The 20,839-nt window shown below is 31.5% G+C and overlaps 3 protein-coding genes across 4 annotated transcripts in view; 1 reads left to right on the top strand and 2 right to left on the bottom strand.

Annotated features, from left to right (window-relative positions):
* SP2353 (EGF like, fibronectin type III and laminin G domains protein pikachurin) overlaps nt 1-5,095 on the top strand; it is a 185,904-nt gene extending 180,809 nt beyond the window's left edge. The window contains exons 12-18 of the mRNA XM_088188915.1: nt 57-321; nt 507-658; nt 733-1,260; nt 1,330-1,473; nt 3,160-3,246; nt 3,317-3,420; nt 4,493-5,095. Of these exons, the coding sequence (XP_088045041.1) occupies nt 57-321; nt 507-658; nt 733-1,260; nt 1,330-1,473; nt 3,160-3,246; nt 3,317-3,420; nt 4,493-4,653 (1,441 nt within the window). The 3' untranslated portion in view covers nt 4,654-5,095. The remainder of the gene's footprint in view (nt 1-56; nt 322-506; nt 659-732; nt 1,261-1,329; nt 1,474-3,159; nt 3,247-3,316; nt 3,421-4,492) is intronic.
* A 3,836-nt stretch (nt 5,096-8,931) lies between these two features.
* On the bottom strand, nt 8,932-10,795 carry Aos1 (SUMO1 activating enzyme subunit 1). Its single transcript, XM_088188740.1, has 5 exons — nt 10,679-10,795; nt 10,441-10,612; nt 9,642-9,898; nt 9,387-9,577; nt 8,932-9,323 (listed from the first exon to the last, which is right to left on the bottom strand). Exons 1-5 carry the CDS (start codon nt 10,750-10,752, stop codon nt 9,019-9,021), a joined length of 999 nt encoding a protein of 332 aa, XP_088044866.1. The 5' UTR covers nt 10,753-10,795; the 3' UTR covers nt 8,932-9,018.
* A 1,251-nt stretch (nt 10,796-12,046) lies between these two features.
* On the bottom strand, nt 12,047-17,974 carry LOC148233869 (uncharacterized). 2 transcript variants are annotated; one of them, XM_088188738.1, is made up of 11 exons: nt 17,876-17,974; nt 16,433-16,552; nt 16,069-16,332; nt 15,653-16,005; nt 15,275-15,594; nt 15,169-15,214; nt 14,937-15,100; nt 14,707-14,870; nt 12,880-13,035; nt 12,635-12,814; nt 12,047-12,567 (listed from the first exon to the last, which is right to left on the bottom strand). In XM_088188738.1, the coding sequence occupies exons 1-11, from the start codon at nt 17,963-17,965 to the stop codon at nt 12,235-12,237; spliced, it is 2,190 nt and encodes a 729-aa protein (XP_088044864.1). In that variant the 5' UTR covers nt 17,966-17,974; the 3' UTR covers nt 12,047-12,234. The 2 variants fall into 2 exon arrangements, with proteins under 2 accessions (XP_088044864.1, XP_088044865.1); XM_088188739.1 differs by having other exon boundaries at nt 16,409-16,552; nt 17,876-17,894.
* Between the last annotated feature and the right edge of the window lie 2,865 nt (nt 17,975-20,839).

Genomic DNA, 20,839 nt, shown 5'->3' with positions numbered 1-20,839 from the left:
GTTTTATACTATATTTAATTCGAAATAGATAATATTAACATTTTTAAAATATTCAGGAACGCAAAGGAATTAAAACTGGACAACTGGTACACCATAAGCGTTTCAAGAACAGGTCGTCTTGCCGTTTTAACCGTCGTATCATACGGTCTTACAACAGATCCTGATGAAAGTCCTGGATTGGAAACGTCACAGGGACTCACTCCTGGAGCATTCACTCAATTATCTCTATCGCAAAACTTATATTTAGGTGGTGCTCCACAGTTTGATCTGATTGAGAAAAGGATCAACATTAGTGAATCATTCAATGGATGCATTCAAAAGGTATGCTAAGACATAATACACTCTTACAAATGAATTGTCAAACAACAAATGTAATTTGAGGTAAATATGTAATAATATATTTGCTTTTGAGTTAAAAGAATCAATATCTTAGATACAAAATAAGCATAATAAAAGTATCACTTTTACTTTTAAAAGACTTACATATATAATTATTATTAATTTAGGTCGTCATCAATGATCATGAACAAAATATTGTTTCATCGGCACTGGGAGGTGTGAATATCGATGGATGTTCACATGCGTGTTCTTCTGAACCATGTGGAGCTTCAACTTGCAGACCGCATTTGTATCACTACACTTGCATCTGTAGTCCGGGGTGATTATAATTAAAACATGAAAATTACTATGATTGTTCTATACAATCGATTTTTAATCCCTGTATTTTTTTAGTGATGAGAATGAAAAATGCACGGTTTACCTCAACGAAACAGATGTCCACTACAAGTATCCATCCCGATCTCATTACTTGGGCGAGACTGAACGAATGGAGTTTTTGCATTACATAGGAGAAAACACATCGAAGCACAGTAACATTGTGGCTAAAAAAGGTCCAAAATTGGTGAAATACTATCATAGTTATGTGATGCCGAAGAAGGGAAATTCTCGCGAAGAAAACAAGTCCAAGACAAAGAAAAGCGCACAGAAGGATTTCAACGCTAAAAACAAGGATATCGGTGAACAAGAATGGATACTAAGCAAGAACTATGAAAGGGAACTAAATTCCAATCCTGAAAATTATGAAATATACATAGACCAAGAATCGATAAATTCCAACAAGCACGGCAAAGAGGTCACGGCTGAGAATTACAAAAATGTGCTGTTCAATTCTATGGCAGAAACTAACTTTGAAAGCGACATACCTAGTTTTCAAGGGCAGAATAGTTTCATTAAGAACAACGACCTTGATGTGTTAGAAAGGTAGGTTTAATTTATTATAAATTATATTTATTATTCATTGATTATTAATTAATGCGCTTTCTATTTCAGACTAAGCAGTCATTCAGTGGACGTTAATATTAGGTTTAAATCAATAAAGTCAGACGGACTTCTTTTATGGTTGGGCAAAGACGGGATGGTTCCAGGTGATACGTTTATGGCTTTAGCTATTGAAAATGGATACTTAACCTTTAGGTAAGTAATTAAAAGTTGAGCTATATATTATAGTTTGTTCGGTTTGAACTGCAGTGTTTAGATGGCCCTCGATCCCCACTTTGATAATTCATTTAAAGACCTATTTTTTAATTTAAATACATATGCAGGGCAAAACATCCGTATGCCAGCGAATTATATACAGAGTAAAATAACACAAAAGAATATATTTACAAAACAATTAAATAAATGTATATACAATAATGGCTAGAACACAATGCTTCCAGCAACTGTGAGTATCTGGATGAAAATAAATCAATACTATCCGACAGATACTTGAAAAGTTGTATAGTGGTGCTTATTGGGGAGCTTGTCAAATAGTAATGTTTTTGTATGTGGTACTTTAAACAATACTCGGGAACACAAGCGCTGGTAATTAGGTAGCACAAAAAACGAGGTTCTTCCAGAATCTCCGAAGTGTAAATACTCCCAACCAGCAATTAAAAGAAGTACCTTCTCGTGTCACCCGTCAACGAGACTCGATAGAATCATATCCCAGCATACTTTGTAGGAATTTTGTGTGAAATAAAAATGGATAATAAATTTATATTATCTTACATACAGGTATCTAAGAAATCGTTTTTGCTCATTTTATTAAAAAATTAAGCAGTGCAAAGAAGAATGCTCAAGGTTAATTTGCACTAGGTGATTATACAATTCACACAATGTCCTCTTCAATGCATACACGTGATGAAGATAAGCTCTTTGAAAGCTCTGTGAAAACAATGAGAAAAAAAAGAAATATTAGACCCAACATCTTAAATGTTTGCTGATGCTTATACTGATAGAACCTGTGGTCATATGACACCCAAATTGGTCACCACTTACATATGTGTGATAAAGCACATTGTTATACATTTTATAAATAAAATTAAGTATTATTGTTTTTCTATAATATAATATGTCATGAAATGACATTTTTTATGCTAAAGTTGCCCATGCACATAGATTTTCAACGTTAAATTAAAGTTTTTTACAATTCTTTAGAAAATCTATTTTAAAAATGCTTTAAGTTTTCTAACTCTAAGTGGTGTGACTTCGCAGTCAGAAAGACCCCATTGGAAACTGTAATAATTTAGTATAAAATATTACATATATTGCGACAGACTATAATAGGCTAGTATTGTTTTTCTCCGAACGGTGGTGGAGAAGCTGGTGGAAGGATGATGTACAGTGGATGGTCCTCAGAGGTCTTGTAGTTGTAGCAGCGACGATGTAGTGGAGGTTCATTCCTCTCTAGCTGCGGCGATCGTATGGTGAAGTCCCTCTCTGGCCGAATAGTCCTCCGTCTCGTGCCTCGGGCCGTGTCTGACCTCTCCTCATTGGAAATCAGCCTTAAGTATCAAAGGTTGCAAAACTCACTGACGAATCAAAATCATGCAGCCACCATCCAGTCAATTGTCGCACTCGTTTCTTCGACCAACGAAATATATCCACGCCTCTAGAAAGTGACATTTGTTTGATGGACATCCTTCCGAGGTCGAATTGTGCAACGGGAATATTGTGACTTTACGGTGCGTTTTGTCGTCCGATGATATGTTGTTTTCCTTGCCCGATTCGCAACAAAGAAATATTATTTTAGTGCATCGTGGAGTAATTACGTGTTATTTATGTGAAACCCTTTGTTTGGTGTAATAATAAACTAATTGTGTCAAACGTTTCTTTCAGATATGATCTTGGCAGCGGAGAAGTCATCATAGTAGCAAATCAAACCAAAGTCGACAACGGCGTTTGGCATAGAGCGAGAGCTGCGAGGTATTTGCTATTCTTTATCTATTAATTGTTGATCCGATAAAATATTAACAGTTTTTTAACTCAATTTTAGAAAGGGTCAATCGGGAGTATTAGACATCGACGGCCTTGGCGCCGTGGGAAAAGTCTCACCTGGTCGAATACGACCTTTAAACACCGACTCTGGACTTTACATAGGTATATATTGATTTATCCAGTGATGACTTAATTCCTAAAAAATAATGTGAAGCATACATATAAAGTAGAATTTCTATTATAGTGTGATAGAAAATATCTTATCTATTTTTCGTGCTGGTGCCAACTATTGATGACGCATTTTGTCACACTCTGCGATTTCTTTATTTTGACCGAAGAAGTAATTTGCATTTAATTTTACAAATTAATTCTATTTGGATCGTAAGTGATGCAGATATTGGAGAAAGCCTTCAAACGAAGGGTATATTCTTGTTTAAAACATGTCTAAGAGAGCTGTGAAGAGCTGTGTGTCAGTGATGACAAGAACTAGCACATTATCCACCGAAAAAATATTAAAAAAATTAAGAACAATATGCTTCGTAATCGCGAACTCACTATTATAGAAATTGCTAAAGAAATTTATATTTCGTAAGGTTCATGCAAAGCAATTTAGAGTAACAAACGAGTGACAACCAATTTTGTTCTAAAATTACTGAATTTTTAACAATAGGGGCATTGTAAGAAAATAAAAACAATTGAAGTCGTTAACGGGTGTCATAATATACATTTGTGCTATTCAATGTCCCTGAAATATTTCCTTTAGTTGACGCTAATCATTTGTGGTACCAAAATCTCTCTTCCGTTGGGTGATGTGTTGTCTGAACTCGTAAAAGATTTAATAATTTTGTAGTGCGGGAGATTCGCCTTTTCGTTGTTCAAGTGGTTGTTACGGTGACCTTTAAATTGTCACTAATGACACAGGTAATTCAAACCTCCTACAAATTAATAACACATAAATTAAAGCTATTGTTTTCTAACATCACAAAAATATAAAAAGGCCATGAAACCATTGTACACAAAAAACGACATTGTTAACGATCAATGGTGCACGAGCCTTGGTATGAGTTTTTCTACCCTATTGAGTGGTACCAACATTATATACAATAGTTCTCATTTGACTCACTTTAAGATGTAGCAGTATAATTTTGATAAAACTTGGAGGTAGTACATTTCTGGCACTGTTTTTACGAACCGCTACTAGATTTATTCATTATAAACTTTTTAACATTTTCAGGTGGAATGCCGTCAATATGGCCAGAAACACTAGGAAGATATAATTCGGGTCTCGACGGATGCATATCAACACTGATGCTCGACCGGGAGTATCAAATACCAATAAATTTGAAACCTCACAAATACACAATTTCAAGAAACGTTGGAAAGTGCCCTCCATAAAATGTCGTACGCGTGTAGTTAACACAATTAAGCATAAGCGACTAGTTAAATAAAATATGAAAAATTAATTAAAACTGCACAGTAAATCATTAAATAAACGAAGGACACTAATCGGTGTATTTAATGTCTAGAAATGCTTATCATAGGCTTGTATATTTAAGAGCAAATAGTGAGTGATGTTAGATTCTTGATTGATTGTGATCGATGAAAAAATAATACCAAAGACGTTTTATATATTAAATGTGTAATTAGTTAATGAAATATTATAAATGTGAATATATATAAAACTATTTTTAATGACGATGTCCAGTGTTAAATTTGTATTGAAGTTTGATTTGTGTATTTACTTTACATACGAAAGTGTTTAGATTTACAAGCAAGTGCACAATTATTACAAATCGGTTTTGGCAATAAATAAATAGGTTGCGTTTACACAGAAAAAGACTATCATTAAATGGTTTTATATTTTTACAATTTTTCTACGCGAGAAAAAAAATCACCACAATTTTATTTCGTACGTATAATCTTTGTAAGTCAACTGATAGATTAAGATTTAGCTTTAAAAAGTATACAACTTGTTATCTAACATTACATACATAAAGAACAAAGTGCTTTAATATTTGTAATATATTTCTCTATGTGTAAACGATTGATCTCTATTTTATTTTATATTCGTAGTTTAGCCATCAATATACTATAATACAAGTGTATTGATTTCATAATATCATAACAAATCATTATAAAGAGTTTTATAGACAATATATACAGTAAGTCAAGAAATAAAGTGATGTTTAGAAGCAATATCAGATCAATTGTTATTTTCTTCACTATATATGCAGACATGTAAAAAATTGTGATCTACAAAACTCATATTTTAATCATTTTAGAATACAATATCAAAATTCGTCAATAATATTTCATATAACAATATTGTATTAGATTAAATATTTATTGCCTGATATTGATTATATTTTGATCCTATCATGAATATGCATATGCTGATGAGCGCAAGCCAAAAAAAATAGTATACCTATCTTGTTAAAACTAGTCCTCTCTTGAGTTAAACTTCCTTCAACGGTGTATTTTCCAATGAGATATCCATCCGGTACTTCATCGCATTGCTCTTGCTTGCTTTTGTGTTTTTGAATCACTTTGAGTTTAAGATATACTATCAAACCCTTGAAATGCCATGAAAATCTAATTAAGGAGCGATACTGAAGGTTGATGTTTCAAACCTGATTTCACAAAACTTATCGTTAATCTCTATAATTGTTTATCTATGATCTTCAATCACTAATGGTACATTTACTTGATTATTCTGGGGTTTCTGCTGGTTGTAGGCTATCTAGAATATTTGTCACTCTCGGATACTTTTTGTTCTGATTCATTCAGAAATTTTCCACCTAATGGTTTTCGGATAAAAGTTGCACCGATCACATTTTTGCTTGACATACTGTATAATTGCAAAGTTGACGTTCGAAAGAACACTATTCATACTGTTTCATTTTTTATAAATCAAATTAAACAGAAATAGATATTTATAATAATATAAGAGTTTTTCAGGTGTGGATATTATCTAGTTTATCGAAGAGTCTCAAATGAACTCTCCATAGTATTTATAATAATGATAGCCGCATATCCATAATATATTGTATAATAATTTATGGAGGCTCCATTATATCCGTAATCATCGTTAGTGATACAACATGTGTGTACATTTCCTCTATAATGGCATTTTAACTAGCCGTTATGTTTGTAATAATTAAAAAATCTTGTGTACATTCTATAATATTAAAAAGTGGTACGGAAACTTATGAATGAAATATTTGTATTTGATAAAAATAATATAAATGTATTAATTTGTTATATATGTATATAAGTACCTTAATATTTTCATAAAAATATTTGCTGATTTATGATGACATTAGAATACATCGAAAACTCTTATATGTATCATATATTAAAATAATTTATTTTTAGTTTAACGCAGTCTTATTTATAAAGTGATATAATAATCCAGTGATTATTAACATGTTTCATTACTCATTGGCACGTTTTGATATAATTCATATCACTTTAAGTTAAAATTATGATTATATATGTATGTATATGGTGTGGCAATAGAATTCCAGGATTAAAACTACAGCACTGGAATTGTGTGAAATTAGATCAAAAGTGAAGCAGCAATGGATCACAATTTTATCAATATACTCTTCAAACAAAATTCATTAATGGTCGAAGAGTATACAAGTCTTAAAAAATAAATCAATCTACACCGTATTGAACTGATTTTTTCTTACTTAAAGAGACTTTTAGAACATTGCGATTGATAGATTATTAAATCAGACATGTTACGACTTAAATTGACATAAATTGTGGGCCACGCCTCGTAAATACTATACGTAGGCATCCCTGAAAGTGTGTTGTTTCATCATCGATTCGGATGATATTGGTATAATTGAAGCATGAAAGTTTGAGTGTATAAATGTATGCGGATTGACGAATGTTGAATCGCATGTTTATTTGTTGATTCGCACCATGGTTTACCAAAATATTGTATGTATAACAAAAAACGAATAAAGAGTATATTTGTAAATGTATAAACATTTGAAAGAGCAAGTGTTTTTATATACCAAAAAAAGATTGTGGAATGCTTTACAAACATATCATTTTATAGAAACAATTTTTAATATTGTGTATTTTAAGATACATAAGAATCTTGTCGCTGTGACGTTGCAATATATAAAAAAATATCTTGCTAAATACATATGTTTTTTAATAATTGTAACGCAGAACAATATTTTTAATCAAAATGCATATTAGCATTGTCAATTGATCACTTGATTGCAATTGTATTTAAACGGTTATTGTAATTTTTTACAAGCTAAATGTACTTTTACGATAGTGTTATTAGTAAGCGCCTTTCTTTGCAATACGATTGTTTATAAAAATCAATTTACGTACGCTTATTTGTTCGTTTGAAACTGTTTGTTTCGACTATCATCATTGACGATAGGAAGAATTGTTAGGCACAGTGTTTCACAAGAGTTCTTTTGGACATTTTAATGACAATCTGCAAAGTTGGTAAGACTTTTGAGATGTCGTCGGTCGATAATTAGTAATGGAATGCGTCATCCATCACATTAATTAAGATACATTGTTAACTTTAAGTCAAAGTAATGTATGAAATAATTTAAATTATTCAACGGATGTAGTGCAATAGTTTTGTATGTGGCACCTTGTCCATTGTAATATAATCCCAATATTTGTACAAATATATTATTTTAAAATGTAATGATTTTCTTGCGACTGGTATTTTATTACATCCTAAACTCATTAAAAAATCATCTTCCAATAACTAAAATTATATAATCGCAATAAATTATTATTTCATACATGTTACCACACCATCAATATATTTTTTATTGTGTTAAGGTAAAATGGTGAAAAAATATTTAGTAAGGTATGAACACTGGTGATCGATAATTTTTCTTGTTTTGAAAGCGTAGCTACCTCAGAAATGCAAAACATGAGGGTCCAGCTTGAAAATTTCTACATACTCAATATAACAAATTTATAATTACCCAACAAAAATATCGAAAGTAATAAAAAGTACTCAAACCATAAGCATTTTTAATTATCACGTAATTTTTCATGAGTCACTGGCATCAGGCCATAAATGCACATAAAGCCTATCTGGAAGGCGAACAACAGAAATTCTTTGGAAGATTCGGCTAGCCGGCCGTTAAGCATCCGTCACATCCTAATGCTTCAAATAAAAGTATGTTTACTAGCAGTGTATAAAAGACTATTCCTACAAGTAGTTTAGAACTTGAATCTGTATTTTCTCCATCAGGGTAGACATTGTCATTAACTGATGAAAATTGAAAATATTTGTCATATTAATATCAATATAAATAGACACAAAGTAATGGATCGGAAGGAAAAAATATTTGACTTAGAATCATTAGTAACAGATCAATCAAAAGCATAGAAAACATGTTCATGTTTTCTCTTTACAGAACGCAACACAGAAATCTCTTAAAAATGCGAGTCGACAAATTAAAAGTATAGATACAACAATCATTTATCAGCTGTTAAAAGAATGAGACGATAAAGTGATTCAGAGCCAGTATTGTCCATCCATCAGCATTGACCCTTGAGAATCTTTAAATTTAAATATAATTTAAAATAAAATACCATTTGGATTACATAGTAATGTATATACCTTGTGCCTTGTTTCTTGATATATTTATAAGATTATAAAAGCCAAATTAATATGGTTAATCTTAATTTATTTTATTAAAAATTAAATTCACAAAATACGTTACATAACATATTGTAATAATACTTGATATTATCAGATCAATATCCATATCTCTCAATCAATCCGAGACACTTCATGGGATTAAAGAAGAACATGTTATCGTGCGGAGATTCTTTCTGGCTGACGGCTTTGATGATTTCTTGACCAAGAACACCGCCAACTATTGCACACGCCGGAGACACTTCCTCAAACACATATTCGAAGATAGAATCGGGGACAAACTCAACGGGAACTCCGCTCTCTTCCATCAAGCTATTACGCAGTGAAAGTAACGTATCATAATCTTCTTCATAACGTTCCGGATCAGGATCGCGTCCGGTTTGAATGCGAAATTGTAAAAGAACTAAAACATGATGAAAATAATTAGGCATTTTATAAAGTAGCATAGATTTGATTCACACTATACCTTTTGTAACAAAGTACGACGGATCTCCACGACGCAATCTACCAGAATATTTGACATCGGACCAATCGACGTTTAAAGCATTCTCTAGAACTGTATAAGAAAGCTTTTCTTTGACAGTATTCACAGTGCATTCAACTTTAGAAACTTTACCGTCGGAGGAATGTTTCGGAGCTCTATATTTAATAATGTCTCTAAAAATAACAATAACCATATAATAACCATATTTTATTTATCATTGTTTATATAAGCTATTACTCTGCGAAATCGTGTTCTTGTAGATCAGCGAACATGTAGCCGAACATTCCCCATACTTGTCCACAAAAAAATTTGATACCTTCCGAGTGACAAACGTTGTTGATTTTGATCAATTGGTTTTTGGAGCAGTTTGTAGCGCAAACAACGTCAAAGTCTTTGTAAAAGTCGTCCGGCAAATCGTCCACGGAAGTTTTGTTCACGATAATGTTCACCATGGGATTCAACGCTTGGGCACGTTTTTCAGATGCTTCAGCTCTCTGAAGAAACAATTATAGAAGTGTTGTAATAAAACGTAAAAATAACACTATGCAACAAGTGTTTTGTCAAGTCAATAGCCAAATGTATATGTAAAATTGTAATAATTTCATCATACATGGGCTGTTTAAAATAATATAATAAAGAATAAAATCATTCTTACATACACTGACTTAGGACACGGCAAGGATATTTTAAATATATTTTTTAAATAGTTAATATAATTAGGATTTTAAGTTACAGCTAAAAGGTGGGCAAGTAAAAATGTTACATACAAAAAAATATATTAGGTGCAACTAATTTAATTTGATATTCGAAAACTCACTCACTTACCCCTAGACGTCATAACATCTATCTCAATTTAATGATATTAAATTATATGAAACGTATTTTAAGCTTTGATATATATAATTGATTTACAATTAAATTCATTTGAGTGAAAACACAGAACTTGTCACCACTCTCACAACGCTCAACTTTTTCCAGAGAATTAGATAAAAACTGTAATGAAATTCAAGCAAATGAGTCACTCTTCTATACTTACATTAGTGCCAATTTCGGTCGTAGGAGCCAAGAACTGAGCATGAGTGTCTTCTTCCGTTAAAAGTTGGTTGTCCAATAAAGTGACACTTTTAACGCCTGATAAAATGATATTCTTGGCTATTTCGGCTCCAAAGCCTTTCAAACCGATGAGGAGTATCTTCGCAGCGCGCAACCTGGAAAAGGCAACACAACGTTCGGGAATAATTGCAAATTTTGCTTACACGCAAATCGAAACCAACCTTTTTTGGGAATCGAGACCCCATAGCCGAATTTGACGATCGTAAAGCTCGGCTTCGGCTTCTGACAGTTCCATGATGGCGTCTGACGCTTAACCAATAAAGCCGGCCGGCGACAGTGTTGCCAGAAAGAAAATATACTACCGTCATTTTCAGACTATAGTAGAATATCGATTTATCCGCACTAATTGAGGATGAGGAATGAGGATATTGCGGATAATCGAAAGAAATATATAAATCATAATCAAAAGGAGAAAGAAAAATATATCTACATATTGTGAATATTTTGATTGAAATATGTATACATAAATATGTACATTATAGCTTTAATTTTAATTTTTGCAAATTAAAATAATCAATCATTGATTTTTGTTTAAAATCAAGCTTTTTATATCCTACTAAATGGTACAAAGTTTCGTATAAATTTAATATTATTTATAATTACGTGACAACGCTTTATTTCAATAATCGCCCATAGTTATTCAGATCAGAGAAGTCACGAATTGTGCTGGATGGCCAAAATATCAGCTGTTCAAAAGGGTCGGTCTTGGCTCGCCTTCTGCTATGGTGGGTGCTCCTTGTGGACGTCCAGGGGTTTTGCGACAGGACAAAGTTCCAGGCAGGAGTCTCGGAAGTCTTCGCTGGCGTAGAGTGGGCTTTGGTGAAGTTGCTTGCTCCTATCCCGATAGCGAGAGTGATGTCATTTTGTATGGGAACTCCAACCCCTTATATAGTGGACTTCTGTCAATAATATTGTGCAATATCGTCCTGCTTTCCACAGTTTTTGGTTCTTATGCAGGTGTCATATTTATTTTCCAATTTTTAGTTTTCTAACGATATCGTCTCCTTTGCAAGGTGTAATATTCTTCATCCCGGATTTTATTATAAAATAATCCGTGACGTATTAAAAGTAAGATGTCGGTTTCAGGCTAGTTTGTTTACTTTTAATCCAGAAAGACGTAAAATATTATTGCTCTGTTTGCAAAATTGTAGATACGTATGTGTGCGAGAGATCGATTAGATATGGAAAACTGTTTTATCGCTTTGTCTCAAGAATATAAAATAGCGGTTATTAACTTTTTGCATCGCTGTTTCAGCATGCTCCCCTATTTCTTAGTCGCATCCAACGATCAAAATCCAGCATTTATTTGTGTATAATACAATGTTCAGTCTAGTTAGTATATAAGTGAATCCGGCTCTGTGATCTATATATGTTATCATATATACAAAGGTTTATCATATACTATTAAAATACGTGTTAAAAATGTTGATTTTATTTATTTATGCAGTTGGATATGTAAATATTATTACATTTTGATAAAATAACATTCTAATATACAAAACTTTAAATCAATTAAAGTACACGAAAAAATAATAAAATAAAAATACTATAATATAATTAAAATTTGTATGAAAATTTAAAGTTATAAAATATCATACAAATAAATATCTAAATTGATCAAATACATTTAAAAATTATACTACAATTAAGTATATATGTATATTTAGTTAGATTTTAAAAATGTCATTTTATACTACACACCATATTATACATACACTTATTGAGCATTATTATTGTTAATTTGCAAGTCTGCGAGCGTTTCTATGAAAATGTGCAGTTCGACGATACAGTTGTGCAGATATTTAGGAATATCTTTCATTGCAATATTAGTAGGAACCAAGTCTAGGGATCTCATAGAAAATTCTATAGTATCGTGCTTGCGATCGGAATAAACGTCCACGTCCATTTCTCTCCCAGGAATATTAATACATTCTATCATTCCAGACCATACCATCTCTTGTTCTTTGTTTAGATTTATCACTTGAAGATAAAACTTGGCCATTGCCAGCAATGGACTTTCAATTTCGTATTGTCCACTTGGTGGGATAGACTGAAAAATAATTTTAAATTCGAGTAAAATACTACTTGAATATTACTTAAGCAATTTATATGTTTACCAATATTATAGGTAAAATTATATCTGGGTGTTTGTATCTAAAATGAGCGACATATAAATTCTCAGCGTGTTCAATAAACACACTTTTCTGATTGACATTCTCATGTTTGTTTAGCAATCCCACGTTGAGAGCGATAGTCAACATACCATCATTAGTTTTGAAGACGTTATCAGAGTGTCTCTAAAATAAAATTAATAATCAGATAATTGGATTATCAGATTTTAACATATAAAACAAATCGTTACTTTTTTAATATGTCTATTGAAATCTGACACTTTTCCTAACCAATCGCACAAGAAACAAATCATACTTGTAGGGATTTTGCGCGAATTAGTATAATCGCTTTGCGGAGAATCCCAGTCTTCCACCATTTGAGAGTCTTCAATCAGAGAAGTATGAACCTAAAATGAAAACAAAAATAATAATGGTCCTTGATAAGATGAGTCACTATAACGCTAGAGCTATTGTTGTAATGATCGATTTACAAGTGTCAATACTTTGGTTTTACACGACTGGATTGCTTTTACTATTGAAATGTTATAAGACATGGCGATATGCTAAATATAGTGTCGTAATTTAGTTTCTAGATTAATAATACAAAAGTAAAGGATTAAATAAAATATTTATAGATAGATTCATGAAATCATGACAAAATGTTGTCGATTGATCTTTTTAATAATAAAAACCGTTGTTTAGTTTAACATCTACTAAAATATATAACAAACATAACGTTTTTGAAAGCAGTTATTGAAACCATGCAAGCTTGTAATTAGATGGCACCCAAACATATAGTACTTCTAGTATACTTGGACAGCGTAAAACTCCAACCAGCGGCTTTGATATCCCTCCAATTTGATATCCCTCAGTACGGCATGCTTATATTTGAAATGCCTCGGCAATTGCTAAATGGATGCTCTTACTGCTCCAACATTTTCTCGCCTTTTAATGTTTCTAATTATGCCAGGTTATTTTCAATGTGAATTAAGAAATGACCGAAGATTATATATATTTACCAAAATCTTTTTCCAATTTGGTACAGATGGAATGACTTCTCTGAGTCAACTGCTGTGGAGACTGAACAGTTGAGAAAATAGTAAGACGACTAGGTGCGTGCGGTATTTAAAGAACTGCGGCAACAAAATCACTGCTCGAATAGGAAGGATCTATTAATATCACTGCTCAAAGGAAGTCCATTAATATTTTTTTAAAAAATCTGCACCTTCGTTCATCGGTGCGAACGGGTAGCAAGTATTCCTAGATTTAACCGTTAATCTGGTATACAATCTAATAATATATGTATTAGACAGTAAAACTTGAATCATTGAAATCATTGATGATGGAGCAGGGACGCCATTTCAGCTTTTTCCAGGGGGGAGGGGGCAAAAATTGACCAACCAGTGGTCGTGTTTTTAATATTTCAATATGATTTTACTGAAATGACATATTTAAAAAAATATTTTTGGGATAGATTCGAAACTGTTTTTTCAGATTTTTTTGAGGGATATCCCGAAATGTTCTGGTTTAGAATTAGAGACGTCATTTCAGCATTTTTCAAGAGGGAAGGGGGGGGAAATTGACCAGTTGACAAGGTTGTCGTTTTTTATATTTTGATTTCATTAAGATTTATAATATTTAGTGAAATGTGCTTTCTGGCTAAATTCAAGGGGGGCAAATGTCTCCACCTGCCTCCTTCCCAAATGACGTATCTGTGACAGAGGACTAGAAAGGACGTTAAACTTCATTCCAATTCTCAAGGATATATAAATTAGACCATTGTACTGAATCACTTCCTCGGACTATTTTGCCGTTAACTTTATCCAGAACTATCACTCCGCTTTCAATTTGGAATAAGCGACAGTTAGGCCAAACTCGCACCAAGCAGAGCTGAGTTGAATTGTCCGAGATGACACTTAGAAGTCCGAGGTAGCTTTTCGATCCGACATGAAGACTAGGTGATGCAAAAAACTGTTTATAATTAGGGTTAAAAATACCTCGTGATATTTTCCTTAAAATATTTGGGATTATAAACTACAACATGTGCGAATTTAGTATTAAAATAACGTAAACCATACCTCTTCCTCTGAACCAATAATCGGCATGTTCTTAGGAGGCACAATTTTGGGCGTCTGTGCATTTTCTGGAATATCTAAAGCACTAAAATAGTCCTGAAGTACAGAAGAAACATCTTCGTTCGTATCATATCTGAGATCAAGAGACATAAACTCATTGAACAGATCTAAATCAATGTTAACAATTAAATATATTATAGACTTAAAAGTATTTTAACGTATTATACTACCACTGTTTTCTTCAACTTTCTTTTCAGATAAATTTGAGTTGGAAATTAGATTAGAATTATTCTTATTCTGTAGCATTTTAAAAGCTCCTCTGTTCTTGCTCGTGTCAATCATTTTCGGAATTCCATTACTATTATTTGTAGAAATTGGCTTACGTTGTGAATATACTCTAATGAAAAACATGTTAATACATTATACCGTATAAGATTTTATAATTAAATAAATATATTTATTTACCTTTTATTCCCACTTTCACTTCCGGGAATTACTTTTGAGTTATGAGCTAAAAATATTTTTAGTTAAATATATTTTTTTAAATACTGCAAACAAATAATTTGTATACCCATTGTATTAATCTTGAAATTATTTGTATCAATTGCATGTTTATTTGCAGCTTTTTCCAATAGCGGTTTTCTATTTTCACTTGCAATCGCTGGAAAGTTGTTATTCTCCAAATATGAAGGATCCTGTCCTATCTTGCGATTTTCTGGATAGTTTGAACTATAAAATTGAAAGTGCTGATTGATCACGATGTAGTTTTCTTTTGCATACATTCCTTCAGGAGCTCTAAGACAACACTCTTGAGGGTCAAATTTAGGAATATCAGACGACACGATTTGCTGGCTTTGTGATCGTGAATACATGTGTTCACGACCAAAAGACCTGGAAAATAAATAATTTTAAGATACACCCCAGAGAAATATTTCATTTTGCTATTAACCTGTTAAATTCGTCGACGGTTATAACGTTCCTGACTTCCGTTCTGACATCATTATCTTTGTATCTTTGACAATCTTGGGAAGCAGGTACCAAAGCTGACGTTTTGCCCTTCGTCTCCTGATCTTCGCTGGTGCTGCTTTCATAGTTGGTCCAACTTTCGACGTTTAAGTATTCACTAGATGAAGATTTATCAGATTTGGGAGTTTGATTTTTAGGATTGACCATCCTCATTTCGTGATTGGCATTATGAATCGGTTTAAAGTCTACTTGATCCCTCTGATCTTCGTCTTCGTCGACACTCATGCATTGCACGTACGGATCGTAACTGCTACCAGAATCTTTACTCCATCCACCCTAAATAAATAAAAAGTTGATTATTCAATCAAATATGATTTAATGATACTATTAATATATTACAATGGAATTATTTCTGGATCTTCCTCGCACAGATTGCGCTTTATCGCTTCGATCTATGAAGGAATACCTCGTAGATTTGGCTATTTTGGACATCCTCATCTCGTAAGAATCACTGTTGCACTGCCTCTTTCTGTAATTTACTTCCAGTTCATTCAAAGTAGTAGACATCGGTGCTTTCAAAAGTTTCTCTAATTCTGTATTCGGTTTCCTAGAAGTAGTCGCTTTGCAAATCAATCTAGCCGGAGCTCCTTCGTATCGACAAATCTTGAATACAAATTGCAAAATAATGATTTTGAAGTCTAGTTAGAATTTAATAGACGAAAAGAGGAATATTACAAACACCCAGTATTTTTCAAAGTTTCACCTTGTCACCGTGGCACACTTTGCTGTTTACTCTTTCGCGATGAGCCTCTTGAATGATTCTTTTGATGAGGTTTTCGTCTCCGCGAGAACGAGCTACTATCAACTTGATCAAATAGCTTTTCTAAAAAAACATATATATACATAAATTAAGTGAGATTATTTATTATTTTTTATTTATTTCTAAACCACCGTTGCCTTTAATAAATTTAGTGAGATTAGTACGAGATTCTTGATTTCGGCGGTTTCCTCTCTTTTACGACACCAAAAACGCGCAGTTTTCAATAGCCTAAAATTAAGCTTCATACCCAATTTTTTTATTTAAGTTCATCAGTAACAATGAATGGCATTTTTATTATTCTTGAATCTTTACTTACTGAATATCCCTCGACCACTGAAAACGTTTCTAAATCTCCAGCTGTATGAAAAATAATAATAAAAGTTGAATAATAACAAACAACAACATAGTATGTTTCCGTCCTAAGTCGAAGTAGCCCAACGGTCGAGATTAGGATAGGATCAAACACTCGTTATCTCAAAAGAATATATAATTACGAACATAACGTAATAACGTTTTTTTTTATGGGATACAATTTATTGCATTATTGTAATGGTATACTTATTGTTTCTATAATTCTGTATAATGACCATCATGACAATTTGAAAAACCTTGTCTTGATGATCAGATTTGTAATAAAAAAATAGTGTGAAATGATATGCGTAAAATAGTTCTTAGGCAGCGTAGATATATTATAGTATATATTTAACATATTTATTTACAATTACAAATTTGTTATAATGTGAGAAAATAGGCAATTTAAATTAAAGTGTAATTTTAGTATTAATATATATTTAACATATTGAATTTTTGGGAACTTTAAATAAGAGAATTTATAATTTCTTTATATATTTTATACGTTATTTATATAAGATTATTATTAAGAAATAACTAACAGTAATACGTTTAATTTAATGGAAAAAATCTCTGCCACTCAACAAAATAAATCGTGTTCATATATGCTAATTATTTTTATAAAAACGATTCTATATATACAATACATATATGTATATTTATATATAATGCACATACTATATAATTTATTGAAACACGCGATATCAATTCGATAATTGTGACAATAATATATTGTTACAAGTTCCGAACGAAAGTAGATCTATCGTATACATTCAAGTACGCAAATCGTAATAATTAAAATAATATTATAATTTCCTTTTAAAAAATTATAACAAATATACAAAACAGCAGTTGAGAAATATTCATTTAAATATAACTTTTAGCCGATCTTTGCAACAATACGCTTTTGGCATATCTAGTTTGTTTATAAACAAATAAAAGCATGGCAACATACGTTTACGGTAAATTGTGATTTTAATATATTTTACGCAGATATTATTAAAATGAAATACAATTAATAGGCGTATAAGTTACCTTCAGATTTGCAGGCACATTGGACCGTTTTGCAGCAGTTTGTAATTGCCTATAGCTTAGTGTGTCGATGTTTTTCAGAGAGACCATCATCGAGCATAACAATAATGGTTTTCTACAATATAAATTAAAAAAAATAATGCTGGATAAACATTTATTTTATACTTTAAATATTTAATGATCACGTGCTGAAAGATCAGATAGAAGTCAATCGCTTATGAAAATTTAATAAATTTAAGCTAAACAAAAAAATAGTAAAATATAATTATATGAAAATCTTAGATTATTCTGCTTAATAAATTAGAGTATTATTATATTCTAAGATAATTTAAATATAAAAGTTGTATAATTCAAACATATAAAATTAAATCTTAAGATGTACAGAAATATTATATGTAAATCTTCGATTTCAGGAATGAATTTATCTGCGTATTTTCATATAGGTTACAATACATAGTAAGTAACCTATTTAAAGTGCGTGTAATTTTCAAAATTCAATTACAATGTAAAATTATGTTTTATTATATTAATAAATAAAAGAATTGTATTTGACAGATAAAACTTGCCTGAAACTGGCGAGAACCTAGTGTGCGCTGGATCCAGCCATGCAGCAGTTTAGTGGCGGCGCCATTTTTAATTTTGTAATGGCCATTTGTTGTCAGACGAAAAAATACATATTTAAAAAAAATGCTGCACTGCCCAAATTATAAGGGTTGTTGTAATTTTTCAGTAATTAATTTCAATAATTATTGATCTTACTTATTTTAATTTTTATGAAATTAATTTATTAAATATATGTAGAATACATATGTAATTTCAGTGAATTTATTTTTTTAAATGTGTAATTTCGGTGAAATTATAACGAAATACATTTTCACCAGTAGATATATATTTTTATCAGTGAAAATATAATTTATCTGGCAGGTGCTAGTAAAATTATATTACTTTATTTATTAAATAAGTAGTAATGTATACATGCGATGTATAAATGTTACAGTGAATTTTTCAGTGAAGTTATATTTTAACTAGTGAAATCAAAACACTTTTTTACCAGTAGATATATATTTCTACTAACGAAAATATAATTTAACTGATAGGCGATAGTATGCTGCTTTATGTTATCTATATAACTCAATTTGACAGATGCGAAACGTGCATTTGCTGTTCAAACCCAAACCTAACCTAATGAAAGTTCTAAAACTAATTATAGTGTTATAACTTTCATCAGGTCAAGTTCAAAATATAAACTAAGCCAACTCATCTCTCATGGGGTGTTTGATGTCTGCACTTGGATATTACACAATGTTTTTAAAATATAATAGCTAACCTTACCAATATTACTACAGACTTCTGATATAAAAGTACTGGTCAAAGTATATTCAAGCCGAATTTTGGTCAGTAGGAGGGCGCAAAAGCAATTATCACTTCTCAGAAGTCAAGAATTCACGTCAAAAGTAATAAAATCGTGTCGCGATTTTATTGCCTTTGACGTGGATTTTTGCCTTCTGAGAAAGGATAATTGTTTTTGTGCTCTCCAATTGGGTTAAATTCGGTTTGGATGTGCTTCATTCGATTTTCACTAATTGTAAGTCTTAATATGAACGCTAGATAACCGAGTGTTTTCACTGCGATGGCGACGGCACGATTTTATTGCTTTTGACGTGGATTTTAAACAGGGCCCTCCTTGAGTTTGACCAGAAAAATGCATGTCATTTAATGAATATTAATGAAATGTAAAAGTAAACATTAAAAAACGACCACTGACTGGCAAACTTCTGATCCTCCTCCCCCCCCCCGTAAATAGCTGAAATAACGTTCCTGGCTGTAAGAATTTGTAGTAGATAGGCTGCAGCAATAAAAGTTGAAAGATTGAACAAAATATCCTTAATAAAACTTAAATATGTATTATATAAGATATTATACTAGACAAAGAATTTTACTAAGTTGACTAAGTTACATGCATAAAAATATTTAAAACAGTAACATTCATTTTATACTGGGAGTGCTGCAGCCTCGTATATGGACGAACCGCCACAATATAATCCTTACCTTGTTATACGTTTCTTATTATATTCGTTCAAAAAAATGTTTTGTGTTCTAAAACAGCCTTATCCACAGCGTTTACATAAAAAATCTGCGTGTATTTTATATAATGGGAGAATTTTTTTATATTATTCGACGCAAATAATGCGAATTCAAAACTACATAAGTTGCAATGTTATTCATATATAATCTTTGTTTGAAATTCTGTTTTTTTACATTGAACAACCATATGTTTACCAAAATATAATAAAATAGGTAAAAAGTTTTAATGATTAATTACGAGATCCTGGAAACGGCAAACGACAAATGAAATCTTGAACAAGTAAAATACATTTATCATGGATAATGACACTATCGTCATCCATTATGAATGTAGATAATAAGTTGTTATGAACAACGAAAAATATAACTTAGCGCAACAAAGGATATATGAATTGTACAGGACACCCAATATTGCACAATAACCACAAACAAAAAAATCTTTTAATAATCAGTCATTAAATATAAGAAACAAATAAGCAAAATTTATACACAGCCGCCTTTAACAATATTTTTTGCCTAGCACCAATATAACGTTGTTTTTTTACCTAATTACTGCTCTTTTTCTAAATTAATATGATAATATATTTGTTTCTTGAAAAAATCATAATTATAATTATGAAATATGTTTATAACTATTGTACAGTGTTATTATAAAACAATTTGAAACAATAAAATTTAGTATTTTGCCCACTTAAGCCGAGGTCCTTAATACAGAATGTTAGCACTGCCAATGTATGGGGTGTATCGGAAGGGAAAACCTATTTTATTTTATGAACATCCGTACGTGAATCAATGAAATCTTAGTAAGGCATAAAAATTGGATTATAGCTAATAGACTAAGGAAATATGTTATATACTTCTTCTAGATTCTACAAAATGGTG

The sequence above is a fragment of the Plectrocnemia conspersa genome, unplaced genomic scaffold (assembly GCF_051122295.1).
Source record: "Plectrocnemia conspersa isolate PC_06_02 unplaced genomic scaffold, ASM5112229v1 ptg000007l, whole genome shotgun sequence".
In the NCBI taxonomy this organism is placed as follows: domain Eukaryota; kingdom Metazoa; phylum Arthropoda; class Insecta; order Trichoptera; family Polycentropodidae; genus Plectrocnemia; species Plectrocnemia conspersa.
This window is presented reverse-complemented; position numbering and strand designations above follow the sequence as displayed.

What these genes read in the sequence shown, in the direction of transcription:
- Aos1 (XM_088188740.1), bottom strand. Translation starts at nt 10,752, where the DNA reads ATGGAACTGTCAGAAGCCGAAGCCGAGCTTTACGATCGTCAAATTCGG. An exon ending in GGTCTCGATTCCCAAAAAAG is followed by an intron (nt 10,613 to 10,678) that starts GTTGGTTTCGAT and finishes TGCCTTTTCCAG; the next exon opens with GTTGCGCGCTGCGAAGATAC. An exon ending in GTCGTACTTTGTTACAAAAG is followed by an intron (nt 9,324 to 9,386) that starts GTATAGTGTGAA and finishes ATCATGTTTTAG; the next exon opens with TTCTTTTACAATTTCGCATT.
- LOC148233869 (XM_088188738.1), bottom strand. Translation starts at nt 17,965, where the DNA reads ATGATGGTCTCTCTGAAAAACATCGACACACTAAGCTATAGGCAATTA. An exon ending in AAGTGTGCCACGGTGACAAG is followed by an intron (nt 16,333 to 16,432) that starts GTGAAACTTTGA and finishes TTTGTATTCAAG; the next exon opens with ATTTGTCGATACGAAGGAGC. An exon ending in TTTCAAGATTAATACAATGG is followed by an intron (nt 15,215 to 15,274) that starts GTATACAAATTA and finishes AAATATTTTTAG; the next exon opens with CTCATAACTCAAAAGTAATT.